Source organism: Anabas testudineus, chromosome 14 (assembly GCF_900324465.2).
Source record: "Anabas testudineus chromosome 14, fAnaTes1.2, whole genome shotgun sequence".
Taxonomy (NCBI): Eukaryota; Metazoa; Chordata; class Actinopteri; order Anabantiformes; family Anabantidae; genus Anabas; species Anabas testudineus.
Genome location: NC_046623.1, coordinates 2927875 through 2942493, shown reverse-complemented (window position 1 = coordinate 2942493; position 14619 = coordinate 2927875). Strand labels below are relative to the sequence as shown.

At 39.2% G+C, this 14619-nt stretch overlaps 2 protein-coding genes across 2 annotated transcripts; both read right to left on the bottom strand.

Annotated features, from left to right (window-relative positions):
* Positions 1-1628: 1628 nt before the first annotated feature.
* On the bottom strand, positions 1629-4147 carry LOC113169374 (collagenase 3-like). The gene is made up of 10 exons (XM_026370737.1): positions 4042-4147; positions 3684-3931; positions 3447-3595; positions 3241-3369; positions 2986-3147; positions 2738-2858; positions 2518-2651; positions 2245-2404; positions 2023-2126; positions 1629-1924 (listed from the first exon to the last, which is right to left on the bottom strand). Exons 1-10 carry the CDS (start codon positions 4138-4140, stop codon positions 1821-1823), a joined length of 1410 nt encoding a protein of 469 aa, XP_026226522.1. The 5' UTR covers positions 4141-4147; the 3' UTR covers positions 1629-1820.
* A 3503-nt stretch (positions 4148-7650) lies between these two features.
* LOC113169371 (collagenase 3-like) lies at positions 7651-10499 on the bottom strand. Its single transcript, XM_026370731.1, has 10 exons — positions 10202-10499; positions 9859-10106; positions 9626-9774; positions 9191-9319; positions 8929-9090; positions 8659-8788; positions 8416-8549; positions 8175-8334; positions 7977-8080; positions 7651-7808 (listed from the first exon to the last, which is right to left on the bottom strand). The coding sequence occupies exons 1-10, from the start codon at positions 10298-10300 to the stop codon at positions 7699-7701; spliced, it is 1425 nt and encodes a 474-aa protein (XP_026226516.1). The 5' UTR covers positions 10301-10499; the 3' UTR covers positions 7651-7698.
* Positions 10500-14619: the final 4120 nt, after the last annotated feature.

Here is a 14619-nt window from a genome sequence, read left to right as displayed (position 1 = left end):
ATGACTTAATTTTCACCTTTGATTCTCCATAAATAAATAAATAAATAAAGGTGTTTATTTTAAGGAGTTATATTCTGCTTTTTGTGTTGTGATGACACTTTTGCCACTGACGTAACCATAGAACAACAGTGAATACAGTTACAGGCCAGCAACAGTCTGGGTAGGTTGTTAAGATGAAATGAAGCTACACCCCATGTTTCTTTCCTTGCTTGCTCATAATTCTGGCTTGTTTGGGACACTGTAAACAAACTATGTTGTTGATGCTGGGTCAAAAGTATTTTTACAAGATAAACAGCTGGTTGGGTTATTTTTAACCTATGCTATGCGTCAGTGATTTTCATTGAACTTTCTAACATTCAATCTTTCTTTTAGTTAAAGCCGGTGCAGCACACAGAGTAACTCACTAGCTTGCCAGCTCTGCCATGGTAGAAAAGGAAGGAAAAGAGATCAATGATCGGCGTTTACTGGTCATTTTCCTCCTAATCAGTTTCAATCAACCTTATAATGATCAGTGTTCCCAATCCCATCAGGATTCATTAATTAAAGTGATGTGAATCTGTCTTTTTTAAAGGTTGTGATTATAATTTGTTCTCTAACACATCTTTTAACTCAACAGCGGTACGGAGCAGGATGTACTTTCTGAGGAGGCTCAGGCCCTTCCACATCTGCAGCACCATGGTGCAGATGTGGAAGTGTGGAAGTGTCATCTTCTCTGCTGTTGTCTGCTGGGGCCACAACATGTAAGCGGCATGTAGGTGTAGGTGACACTAACAAACGGATCAGCCTGTTAGTGTCTGCTCTCTTCTGGGGGTGGAGAGTTGGTGGTTCCCTTTTATTTCTGTCTGTGTTAACAAGGCCAAACTATTTCCCTCTGGGATTAATAAAGTTTTTTGAATCTTGAATTAAATAATATGGCCATTTTATTCACATAACTGAAGCCGCCACGGGGTGGACAAAGTAACCTGCAGGTTAATAGCAAATTAGCAAAAAGTTTATGTCAACATGCTCAACAAGAAAGATCAAAGGTCATTTACTGAACAGAAGAACAGAAACTACATATCTGTAATTTGCATATGGGGAAAATGCAGCAGTCCCTTTTATCTACCATGTGAACATGAAAATATGATTTTATTTTCTTACTTAATCTGCAATATCATTTTAGGTATGTAACTGGACTGATGACTGATGTAAAATAGACATGGAATGAATGGCGCTTAGCAAATGGTTATTATTATTGTTATTGTTGTTATTGGTGGTAGTAGTAGTAGTATTTAAATATGTATAATATTTAATCCAGCTAAATAGGGTAATAAAACAACCAGTTGTATGAGTGAGATTGAACTCAGCAATATAGTTAATCTAACTCATTAGGTTGGGTCATGAAAACAAACCAGCATTCTGGGTTAGAAAGTAAAACCCAGAACTTGGGTCAAATTAACCCAATGTGTGTTCTGTACTATAGTGAACCAGCAGCTGGGGTTAGTTTTTCGAGGTATATAAAAGTAGAAGTACCACTTAGTAAGAAATGTAAAAATTGTTTATTTTACACAAAATTTGAATTATGTTGACATGTACAGTTGTAACAGTGGAAAATTCACAATTGAAAAGCAGCAAAAAAAAAAAAAAAAAAAAGCAAGTTCAACAGTGTATTAAATAAATAAAACTCAACAAAATAGTGAGAGTTAACTTAACATTGGCAGTATTAGTACACAGTAAACAGTGCAGTACAACAATTTCATTACATATATAAAATACATATATGCATATTATGAAAACTTTTTAACGTTGGTGCCTTCATTGTCAATCCACGGTGAAGTGATCTAGAACCTGGTGCAGGGCAAGAAGTAGTTGTTCCTCAGCACACGCAGCAACCTCCCACCACTGTACTCCTGCATGTAAGCTCCAGTGTAGAGGTAAGTAAAACCTGCAGGACACACATTACATATTAGATCATGTAAACTGTAAAGATCTTGCCATTTCCTGCTGGAGTCTCGACTAAAATCTGCCTTGATTGCCACTCACCTCTGTGCTGTAAAGCTGCTGTCACCTGTCTGGTTAGTCCAAAGAAGGTTTCATCCACCCTTTTGGGAAATCCTGGGTCCATAGTCTTCTTGGCCTCATCATAACTGAAGAAATATACAGGCAGTAATTACAATGAATCATACACTAATAATCATGTTGTAAACCAAGATGAGAGCTAAATCAGTCATCTACATATAAATTAGTCATGCGATTTGAACACACCTGTAGTAACTGGTGCCTACAAAGAATAAAGTCTTGCCAGTGTCCGAGTCATAGAGAGCTGCATCGATTTTCTTCACGGTTTTGGGCAGACCAAAACTGGAAATTTGTTTAGGATAGCCACGCAGAAGATCGTAGCCGCTGAAAGCCCACACTTTACTATCTGCAGAGAAATAAAAAGACTTCTCAGAACGTATAAAGAGGGAAATGATGTAGATTGGATAATACAACGCTAGAAGCTTTGTATACAGACATACATAGATATGGACCACATACCTTTAAAGAGCATCACACTGTCTAACTCTTGGCTCTCGTAAGCAGCGTCAATATTGATGGGGGCTTCGGGCCAGAAGCTTCTGATGAGAGTTTGCTCAGGTGTACTTCGTTGGGGGTAGCTGCGCCAGAAGAAGCTGCAAACACACACATTAGAAATGAATCAATTATTCCAGCCAGCTACACTGTGAAGAAAACTGTGAGCATCTAGTGTCTACCATACCCGTCTTTGAAGAAGAGCATCTCTCCTCTCAGGGTGGCAACAGCATCCAAGACCATGGTTGAGTCACAGGCATCGGGGGTGGTGGGGGCTGTGGGGCCAGGCACCTTGTCAGGGTTTGGACCTGCAGGTTAAATAAATTGAATTATGCCTGAGTCATGTGATGCCATAGATGTAGAAGCTGTTCAGAGAGTTTGCTTAAGTTCACTTTGCAAGATCCAACAGCACTGATCCATTCAGTTAATACTGACCATAGAGAGACTGGATGCCATTGACGTCATCACGGGGCAGAATGAAGGTGTCAGGGTTTCTGTAAGAGTACACAGGGTACATGAGAGCACCAGGATCATCAGAGTGAGACAGACCCAGAGAGTGGCCGAACTCATGGGCCGCCACCATGAAGAGGACGTAGCCTGCAGCAGAAAACACAGACACAGGTCATTTATCTCTCTCCCTTGTTAAATCAAGTCGTGATGTTTTCTGAATATCTTGTATAAATTTCTGACTTGTAGTCGAGCGGAAAGTGAAGGTCTCATCATCATCAAAATGAGCATCTCCTCCAATGCCAGGACCCGGGGCGAAGGCATGGGCAAGCGTGCCATCAGGGCCATCGAATGGATAAAAATCACCATGTTCTAGTAACAAGAACATTTTGATATCAGATTTTGCTCAACAAATAGTTAGTTATTCTCAGTAGTTATTTTGTACTCACCTTGGCGCCCAAAGGAGACCATGATGTCAGCAGTGCCACTGTTGATTTTTGTGAATCTCAGAGGAGTGACTTTGGCCCAAACCTGCAGGGCTTTATCTATGGAGTCCTCCACCTCTGCTCTGGACATGTCAGGAGTGTAGTTCTCAATCCTGTGGGACAGAAAAACACAAATTAGATTTATGTCTGTCACATACTTTTCCTCCAGTTAGTCCCTCAAACACTCTTCAGATCACTCACCTGTAGGTCAGGCTGTTTTTCTCCCACTTGAGGTTGTTTCCAAAGGTGGAGAAACGAGCAACTTTTCCATCTGGAACACCACAGCGAGGTTTCTTCATCAAGGCTAAGGTGTCTGCATCCAGCGTCCCAGTGATCTTGAGACCAAAGAATGTCTGCATCTCAGTGAGCTTCTTGGTCACCGGACTGATCCCCCGTCTGACAGCTGCACCAGTTACCTCTGTTAGGTTGAAGAATTTCTTCAGGTAGCTCTGTCAGAGAGGAAACAGTGTTTGATTCTTACACATGCAGCAGCTGCACAGCATTCAGAATTCAAGTAGTGAAAACACATGGATAAAGATGGCAAATGAATCTTACATACCTCTGCAAAATGTTCATCTTTCACAGTCACCTTTGATACTGGTAGGCAGTAAACTGCGACTGCCAGGCTCAGTAGAATGCTCAGTTTGAAGGTCTTCATGTTTCCTCTCTTCAGGCAACTTGTTTGTCTGGGCTAGATGCAGCTGGTTTATATTGTGGGCTCCAGGTGTGTTGAGCAACTACCTCTCTGTCTCTGACTGAGGGAAATGTCCTTTTATGGAGAAGAGAGGAAGTAGAGTTTTCATTGCTCACCCAGTAAAGGTTTTCCCAAAAGACGCTGCAATTATGACGTCACGTCACGTCTAGGTGTCTTATACGCAACAGATGTTGCTTGAGAAGATTGTATCTATTTGGTCTTCAGCATGTCCCCGTTTTATTGAATGTGGGGAAAATGTTTTACTGGAAACAGTGATTCTTAAGGTACATGGTATAGACACAGTTAAAAAAACTGCAGTTGTTGATGTTAAAATGTAAATTTCAACAATGTCAGTTACATTTTGTCTACTAATGAAGATCATGCAGTATGATCAAAAACTCCAGGAAAGCCACTAATGTTATGGTGACATAGTTTGGTCAACCTTTAGCCTTATTCTACAGATGTATTCAGAGGGTCGCATATAAGTGGTTACAAGTAAAATGAAAAAAGAATTATATTGAAAACCCAACAACCCCACTTTAAAAAGCACTAGGTTACAGTGGAGGAGGAAAATATCCCTTTGAGGGAGAAACCTCCAGCAGGACCAGGCTCAGGGTGGGTGGTCATCTGCTTCAACCGGTTGGAGTGAGTGGACGAAGAGAGAACAAAACATTAGGCAACAAGAGAACAACTGCTTGTAATAAATTCAGTGTAAAAACGACATTTATTTCACCAGTAATAATCCAAACACTTCGTCCATCTATGTGAATGCAAAGATTTTTGGTTAGTATTAAGCAGCATGTTACGTGAAGAGGAACAGTACTGATTTGATTGAGCAATGTTTTTGTTTCAGATGAATTGCACAACACTATTAAATGCAGAAACCTTAAATGTGTGTTACAATAAAAATCAACAGTTATTTTTTAATCAAAATAAATTGTTCAAAAATCTAAACCTAAATTTTAAAAACAGTTACATAAAGTAAATTGACCAAGACTAGACACAGACAGACAGTGAGGATCAACATGCTGCAAGAAAACAGCAGCACCTAATTGATTTCGAATATTTATATTATTTACCGGTATGAAATATAAGTTTAAGGATGTTTTATATATGTTGCCAACTGAGCAGAATGCCTGAGCTGAGTGTATGTGCTGCATTTTTAGATTCAGACCCTCTCAACCTAAGAAGGTCCATCGATAGCGCTCTCTATATTCTTTATTCTAGTTCTAATAAAGCTGTGGCCAAACAGGCAGGAGCGACATGCTGCTCTGTGAAACAAGGTCTTTTTGTAGCGCCGGCTGTGAGTCGGTGTTGTCATGCACGTTTGTTGGTGTTTGGTTTCGTCTGTATGTATTTGTTGAGACATTACTCTATATTTAGTGTAATGTACTGGGTACAGTGCTGTGTTTTCTCTCTGTCTCACAGTATTACTCAACCGCACTGTGTTGAATTTATGTATTACATATAATTGTTGGCACACATTGCTGCTAATGTTCGTGCTCTATTCTTCTACTGACTTACACAATGCAGGATCGTGTCAGAATGGGTGAGGCATATAAAGTACTTGTTCTAAAATATAATATAGTAAATATGTTGTGTTTTGTGCTCTCTGTGTGAACTGTTTTGGCAAATGCACGTGAAGCTTTTGCAAAAAATGAATATAAATTATATCAATTATATTTTGTTCCACATATTGTATATCACAAACTTCTAGGGCTAAAATAGTCAAATCAGGTTTTAGTGTAATAGGTTTTGTATATATTTACTCCGGTCCTGTCTCTGGTGTCTCCTGTTGGTTGTCGTCTTCAGTCTGTATCCTCTATTACCACTAGATGTCCTCACTCTCCTGCCCTTTGCCACACTGCACATACAGTGATCTTCATCATCAGATTATCTGATCACCTGTTTTCTAGTTACCCATTTGTCTTTCTGCATTCTCTGTACGTGTTTGTCCATATTACTTCCCTGTCTTTTGAACTCCCCATTAACCGAGTTACTGAGGTAACCGAGTCGTCCACATTAGAGCGATGATGATTCTGCACTAACCTGGATTTGTTTTTCTTTGAAACCTCGAAATTTATCAGGAGCTTTCTACATAGCTGTTGAGTGGAAACTGGACTTGTTTTAAGTTCTTAAAGCTCTAAAGGCTTCAACAGTTCAAAGAAAACCCAAAGACACAGATTCAGACGTCCAAATCGTCTTGGTTTTATTTAAATTGTAGCACGTATCTGCACAGGAAGGGAAATGTACCAAAGTTTCAGTTATGCCTTGTTTCAGTCCCTTAATCGTCATCAGGGTTTAACGATCACAATTAATTTGTATACTTATACATGATATCATAGTATACATGATACCAACTCTCCAGAGTTGGAGATACTATGAGAAAAACACATTTAATATTGAAATAATTAGTGCTCAACTCACTTTATGCATGGTTAACACAACTGCTGATCGCTGACTTGAATTCACTATTGGCCTTTGTTTTTTTTTTCAAAGACCAAGTACAAGGAAACTAAATCTAGGTTTTAACTGTTGTCTGCATAGATGAGTTTTTGGCCTCTGGTTCTCCCTGATTTATGGGTTTCCATGGATCTCTCTTTACATTAAACAGCTTATGATTCTCATGTCTGCATATGTGCAAGTCTACATTTAAAGCCTCTGTATTTTTTGTGTTGGTAATAAACACGATTGTGACACTATTATTATTTTGCATTCCAGATAAAAAGGGAGTTATTGTCTTGTGGTTGTATGTCTGCCAACCAAGTTGTGGTTGTACATGCATGTCTGTCCAGACGTTTTTGATGTATTGAAATTTCCTCCAGCTATAAGTGATATAGCACTGACGAGAAAGGGACACACATGAGGTTACAATGATACAGTGTATTCTCAATATGCACTGAAAGGAGAATATACTTAATTTGAGCCCAGCACTACGCATAAATCTAAGTGTAATAAATGATAACTGTTGTCTGTTACATTTGCAAATAAACATGTTCAGTATGTTCAGGTCAATTCTTTAAAAATGACAACAATTCTTAATGTTTGATATTGATTAATAAAAACCATAAAAATGAACTTTTGGACCCGCTGACAACACTGGAGCACACATGCAACCACCATCCAAAACTCAAAGACAAAGGCTCACATATTCAAATCATCTTGGCTTTATTTAAATTGTAGAATGTATCTGCAGGGACGGAATATTTGAGTTCTGTTTCATTTTAGTCATTCAGTAGGACACAAAACTAGAAAATTAATCCACTTAAAATTACCAAAAACTAAGAAGGAAAAAAATAATTTATAGTGTACACATAACATATGTGCTGCAAAATACAATAAATAGAAATTTGGAAAAATATAAAATATCAAACTTTAGATACTCTTTACTGCAAATTTACTGTACTTTACAATAATTTTAGAAAATTTATTCAGAACAATTCAAGTATTTTTTTTATAGCTGTTGTTTGTACATTTTACTGTATATAAGGGGCTACACAAGCAATAATATGGTAATCTGGTCTAGAAGTTGTTGCAGGGCAAGAAGTAGTTGTTGTTCAGCACACGGAAAAACCACCTCGAGCTCAGGTCATACTCATAGACGGAGGTTCCACTGTAGAGATAAGTAAAACCTGCAAAACAGAGGTTCACTGTTAGTTTGTGTACAGTATATGAAGCAGGGGTTAACTTAGCATTAAGCAAACCAAGAAATCAAATACCATCATGTACAGACATGAAAGTGGCATTCATCCATCCAACCATCCAAGTAGATTTCCTAAAAACATTATCTCAGTACTCACCGCTGTACTGGAAAGCTGCAGTCACCTTTTTGGTAACCTGGGGGAAGTGCTTCTGAACACGTATGGGGAATCCTCTGTCCATAGCCTCTCTGGCCTCATCGTAACTGAAGGAACATAAACATCCACAGTAATTAGATCCTCTCTGTGAGGGTGAAGGCTCATTTTAAAATCAGAAATTCACATATACTTTGAACACACCTGTAGTAATTGTTGCCTACAAAAAATAGAGTTTTGTGAGACTTTGCATCATAGAGTGCAGCATCGACCTTCTTCACTTTTGTTGGCAGACCAAAGCTTTCCAGTGTTTTAGGATAGCCTGGTACTAGATCGTAGCCGCTGAAGGCCCACACCTTCTGACCTATAGGCAGGAAAAGATTTGATGAAGTCAACTCTGAAATGGAGTCAGTTTTGAAGCTCTGGTAGCTATGAAAAAACATACCTTTAAACATAAACAGCCTGTCTGACTGCTCATTCTCATAAGCAGCATCAATCCTTGTAGGACCTTCGGGCCAGACGGTTGTGATGAGAGTTTGCTCACTTCTATAGTCCTCTGGGTTCCTGCGCCACAAGAACCTGAAAACACACAGACATGCAAAAAACATGAATGATTTCAACCAATACTGTGCAGAAAAACTGCAGCAAGACTCTAGCTTTCAGATGTGCGATCATTTAGTGTCCACACCTGTCCTTGAAGAAGAGCATCTCTCCTCTGAGGTTGGTGACGGCATCCAGTACCAGGTTTGAATCACAGGCATCAGGGGTGGTGGGTGGCTGAGGTTCAGCTACAGAGGGGTCCTTATCAGGGTTTTGACCTGTTGGTTAAAAGTATTGTAAAGGCCTACATCACTGCATCATTAAAGCAAAGCCCAAACATCTGAGAAGCATCACTGAAGAGATCTGTCAGATTTAAGCACAAGCACAAGCAGAGATGAACCAGCTAGTTAGTGCTAACCATAGAGAGACTGGATGCCATTGACGTCATCACGAGGCAGAACGAAGGTGTCAGGGTTTCTGTATGAGTACAAAGGGTACATGAGAGCACCAGGATCATCAGAGTGAGACAGACCCAGAGAGTGGCCGAACTCATGGGCAGCCACCACGAAGAGGACGTAGCCTGCAGCAGAAAACACAGAATGACAAGTCAGTGACAGCATGTGTAAAGAGACACCACCATGCAGTAAATGTTAAATGCAGAGCATTAGAAACAAACCCACCTCTGCTGGAGCGGAAGGTGAAGTACTCATCCTCGTCAAAATGAGCATCACCTCCGATTTGAGGACCCGGGGCGAAGGCATGAGCCAGAGTCCCACCGATGCCGTCGAATGGGTAAAAATCACCATGTTCTGTTTGATAAGAGCCAATTCATGTCAGATTTTCAAAACAGGAAGAAATATGTACTTTCTAGTGTTATTTTCATTCCAGTGCCCAGTTCTTCATAAAACACAACCGGATGCATCAGGCATAGCTAGGATGCTTTGTGGGACTTCACAACCACACGTCTGAGCTAAGTTAACCTACGAACCAATACAGCACTCTGGAAAAGTTGCCCCTATGCCAGTTAGTCCAGCTTCCCTTCATTGCATGTGATGCTCTCCCTCTCCATGCTTCCTTTCTGCCTCTCCATGTTATCAAAGTTCATTTGTACTCACCTCCACCCCCAAAGGAGATCATGATGTCAGCAGTGCCACTGTAGATCTTTGTGAACCTTAGAGGAGTGACTTTGGCCCAAACCTGCAGAGCTTTATCTATGGAGTCATCCACCTCTGCTCTGGACATGTCAGGAGTGTAGTTCACAATCCTGTGGGACAAAAAAACAGTCAACATCATGATCAGACTCACATCACTTGATCTTTCTCACACATTCTCTGTGCAGATCATCCACCTGTAGGTCAGGCTGTTCTTCTGCCACTTGAAGTTGCTTCCGAACGTGGAGAAACGAGCCATGTTGACATCTGGAACACCGCAGCGAGGTTTCTTCATAACTGCCAAGGTTTCAGAATCCAACATCCCGGTGACCTGGAGACCAAAGAATCTCTGCATCTCACTCAGCTTCTCTGTCTCCTGGCTGATCCCCCCTCTGACAGATGGACCTTTTTGCTCTGTTAGGTTGAAGAATTTCTTCAGGTAGCTCTGAAAAAAAGAAAAATGCACAACGTGTGCTCGTCTTCAATACAAAATATTAAGAATACATGAAGAATAGAAGAAGACAAAGTAAACACACTAACCTCTGCAAAACGTTCATCGTCCACAGTCACGTCTGCCACTGGCATGCAATAAACTGCACCAGCCAGCATCAGCAGAACGACCACACTGAAAGACCTCATGTTTCCTATTGAATGTTGTGTGTGTGTCTGTACTGGAGTCAGCTGTTATATACACTGAGGTGTGGATCTGTTGAGGAGTGGGTGTGTTGACCAACTTCATTTATGACTCAGAATATTCCACTAATGGATGACAGCAGCTGAAGATTGACTGAAGACAACATATCCTAAAATAGCACAAGATGAGGTCGACAATTTGACAATGAAGAAATAACTTTTAACCTTTTTAAATAATAATTTGATTGACAAAAAAAACATGATAATGAAGAAAAATATTAATATATACATTTGAAACATTCTTCTTCCGTTTTCTCTGGATGCTGTGTCTGTTGTCAGTGTTTCATACTCATCATTCATGATTTAAACAGGATAAGTGAAGGCACCTTAATTGTTTTGTCACATTCAGTAATTTCTTTATCTGTTATCTAAGGTTGTATTCTGATATTGCACCAGACTTTAAGGAACTGTATTATGATCTTTGCCATCAATTAAAAGATCTTACTCAGAAACTCTTTTTCCTCGAGCTATGATTTCTGCTGATAAGATGTGACGTGTCTTTTGAGCAAACATGAACATGCTGAGGCTTGTCATGAACAAAAGCCCCTTTACCTTCTGTCCTACAACATCCACATATCTACGACAGAGGTACTTTTACCATATTAAATGTACTGCATTTCTCTATTCCTTCAGACTCAGACATAACCAGGACTCAAGTGCCAATGCCAGATGCTGAGAGTTTATTACCAGGTAGGGCCAAATACAACAGGTACACAGTCCAGGAGGTAGGCAAAGTCCACATCTACTTGTGAACAACCCAAAGTGAACAGGCATGTTGGCAAAAGGCCGGGGTCCAGAGTGAAAACAGGTAAAAACCAAAATCAAAGAAAGGAAAGTCCTCCATAAACAGTCTGGCAAGGAAAAAATGGATCTTTGTCAGTGTGGAGGTACTTTGGTAGGTTTTTTTTCTGCAGCTATGCAAATTTGCATAGCTGGTAAATTCAAATGGGTCAAATATCATTTTATCAAATCAAATTGTGCTCAAGTGTGTCTCCAGAATGTGATTGAATATACAGTGTCCCACAATTCACAGTGGACGTCAGAACAAAAAACAAACAATGAAGTTTGAGGAATTCACTGGAGATCTGTGTGACGAAATTCTGGTGAGGCATCGATCAGAGGACAGGGGTAAAACCATTTCCAAGGCCTGGAGTGTTTCATGGCCACTCCTTTAAAAGTTCGGAACAATTGTGAACCACCAAGACTCCTATAGATGGTCAAACCCAGAACTCAACAATCACATTGATGGATCTTCAGAATTTGTGTTTTTTCTTTTAAATAAACACATTTCACACATTGATCAATTTGGAAAACCTTATATCTGTAACGAAATTGTTTCCTGTGTTTTTGTATCAAATGGAAAAAACAAAAAGGTGCAACTTAATAAAGTCAAAACAACAAGCTGTGTGTGTTTCCAGGACAGTTAATCCAGTGATGAATGGATTCACAGTCAGAAACATCATTTGGGAAAATGATTGCTTCACTGTATTACACACTGCATTTCATGCTGATATTAAAACTTTTTACCACCTCCCCTTATTGTTCATCAGGGACTATTGATTATTGAACGTAATGTGGTTAATGTCAGATGCACACATACACACATTTTTGTATGGCAGTCAGTGTGAGGACACTCATTGACATAATGCATCCCTTGCCACCTACTGTCACGTAGGCCATGCTAATTGACTCCGTTTCAATTTTGTATTTATCACGTAGTCTGCCTCATGCTAAACGTTACCCTAACAAAAACCTAATCTTAACCCCGAAATCGCTCTTTAAACACTCTTCCCATTGTGAAGATGTCCTCACTTTGTAAAATCTCCTCATTCCAGAGTTAAAAATCCAAGGTCCTCCCAATGATAGCTATACAAACACACACACACAGCCAACTGGCTACATTAAACATATGAGCTGCAATAATTTGCTCCGTATGTGGCCTATATTAAAAAATGTCTTTTTTCTTATGCTAAATTCACTTTCCAGTATTTATCATGTTTATATATTTCTGTATCAGCAGCTCACAGTCAGGTTTTCTCTGTAAACTGGTGAAATACCTGCTGTGCTACTGACTGTCTGAACTAAAATGATTGAATACAATGACCGAACTCTGTGAAAGAGCTTGATAACCTGTGCATGAATCACCACTAATGTTTGCTGAAGTAAGTTTCCAGGTGTACAGGAGAAGATGGTCATACAGGACATGATGTGTCTGGAAGTCCCCCAACTCCCCAAAGACTTCCTTTCCTCATAATATATTTGATGTTATTAGTCAGTCAGTATTTTTATACTAGCAAAAAATCTAAATGAGTAAGTGTGATATGACTTAATTTTCACCTTCGATTCTCCATAAATAAATAAATAAATAGACATGGGGTGTGCTAAAGTGTTGGGTGTGTGAAACCCTTTGTTTGGCTCTTGTTCTGGCCCACTGTTCTTACTTCACAGGTGGTTACTTTAACGGGTCATATTGTGCTTTTTGTGTTGTGATGACACTTTTGCCACTGACGTAACCATAGAACAACAGTGAATACAGTGTACACTTCTTCTTTCAGTTAAAGCCAGTGCAGCACACAGAGTAACTCACTAGCTTGCCAGCTCTGCCATGGTAGAAAAGGAAGGAAAAGAGATCAATGATCGGCGTTTACTGGTCATTTTCCTCCTAATCAGTTTCAATCAACCTTATAATGATAAGTACCCCGTCAGGATTCATGGATTAAAGTGATGTGAATCATTTTTAAAGGTTGATTATATGATGTGATTATAATTTGCTCTCCAACACATCCTGAACATCTGCAGCACCATGGTGCAGATGTTTTATAAGTCAGTGGTTCCAGTGTCATCTTCTCTGCTGTTGTCTGCTGGGGCCACAACATGTAGGTGTAGGTGACACTAACAGACTAAACAAACGGATCAGCCTGTTAGTGTCTGCTCTGATCTTGGGGTGGAGAGTTGGTGGTTCCCTTTCTTATTGTCTGTGTTAAGAACAAGTTTGAATCTTGAATTAAATAATATGCCCATTTTACTGAAGCCGGCACGGGGTGGACTAACTAACCTGCAGGTTAATAGCAAATTAGCTAAATGTTTATGACAACATGCTCAACAAGCAAGATCAAAGGTCATTTACTGAACAGAAGAACATAAACCACATATCTGTAATTTGCAGATGTAACAATGCAACAGTTTCTTTGATCTACCATGTGAACATGTACTGTGGAAAATGTGATTTCATTTTCTTAATCTGCAATTTCATTTATATAATAAATATATAAGTATGTTACTGGACTGATGGCTGATGTAAAATAGACATGGAATGAATGGCGCTTAGCAACCTGATAGACTCTTTATTTAGAGTGACAGAAAGCTTTCAGTTCTTACATTATTCAATGTTTTCACAAAGATTTGTAGAATGTAATTAAATGCTTGTATAATTTGTGTGTGATCGTGCAAAAAAGTTTTTGATTTGTGTTATTACTGTTATTGTTGTTATTGGTGGTAGTAGCGTTTAAATGTATACAATATTAAATCCAGCTAAATGGACCCAAGCAATACAGTAAATCAATCTCACTAGGTTGGGTCATGAAAACAACCCAGCATTAGGGTTAAAAAGTAAAACCCAGAACTTGGGTCAAATTAACCCGATGTGTGTTCTGTCCTATAGTGAGGCAGCAGCTGGGTTAAGGTTGGGTTATTTTTAACTCAGCTATTTTTTGAGGTATATATACACAAGTAGAAGTACCACTTAAGTATCACTTAAGATTTGACATGATCTAAAATATACTTAGTGCAAAAGTAATCAATTTAAATAGTTTATTTTAAAACCAATTTAAATTTATGTTGACATGTACAGTTCAACACAGTTAAATTAAAGAAGCAAAAAAAGAAAAAAGAAAAAGAAAAAAAGGTTACAGTGTATTACATAAATAAAACTCAACAAAATAGTGCGAGTTAAATAAAATTAACACTGGAAGTATTGGAACACAGTAAAAGATGCAGTGCAACATTTTTTATTAAATATTACAAAATACATTTTAAAACCTTTTTAACGTTGGTGCCTTCATTGTCAATCCGCGGTGAAGTGATCTAGAACCTGGTGCAGGGCAAGAAGTAGTTGTTCCTCAGCACACGCAGCAACCTCCCACCACTGTACTCCTGCATGTAAGCTCCAGTGTAGAGGTAAGTAAAACCTGCAGGACACACATTACATATTAGATCATGTAAACTGTAAAGATCTTGCCACTTCCTGCTGGACTCTCGACTAAAAT

Coding starts and splice junctions, on each gene's coding strand:
- LOC113169371 (XM_026370731.1), bottom strand. CDS start 10,300: ATGAGGTCTTTCAGTGTGGTCGTTCTGCTGATGCTGGCTGGTGCAGTT. Junction 9,320..9,625: donor GATCTCCTTTGGGGGTGGAG/GTGAGTACAAAT, acceptor CTTATCAAACAG/AACATGGTGATTTTTACCCA. Junction 8,789..8,928: donor TGGCATCCAGTCTCTCTATG/GTTAGCACTAAC, acceptor TTTAACCAACAG/GTCAAAACCCTGATAAGGAC.
- LOC113169374 (XM_026370737.1), bottom strand. CDS start 4,140: ATGAAGACCTTCAAACTGAGCATTCTACTGAGCCTGGCAGTCGCAGTT. Junction 3,596..3,683: donor AAAAACAGCCTGACCTACAG/GTGAGTGATCTG, acceptor TCTGTCCCACAG/GATTGAGAACTACACTCCTG. Junction 2,652..2,737: donor ATGCTCTTCTTCAAAGACGG/GTATGGTAGACA, acceptor GTGTGTTTGCAG/CTTCTTCTGGCGCAGCTACC.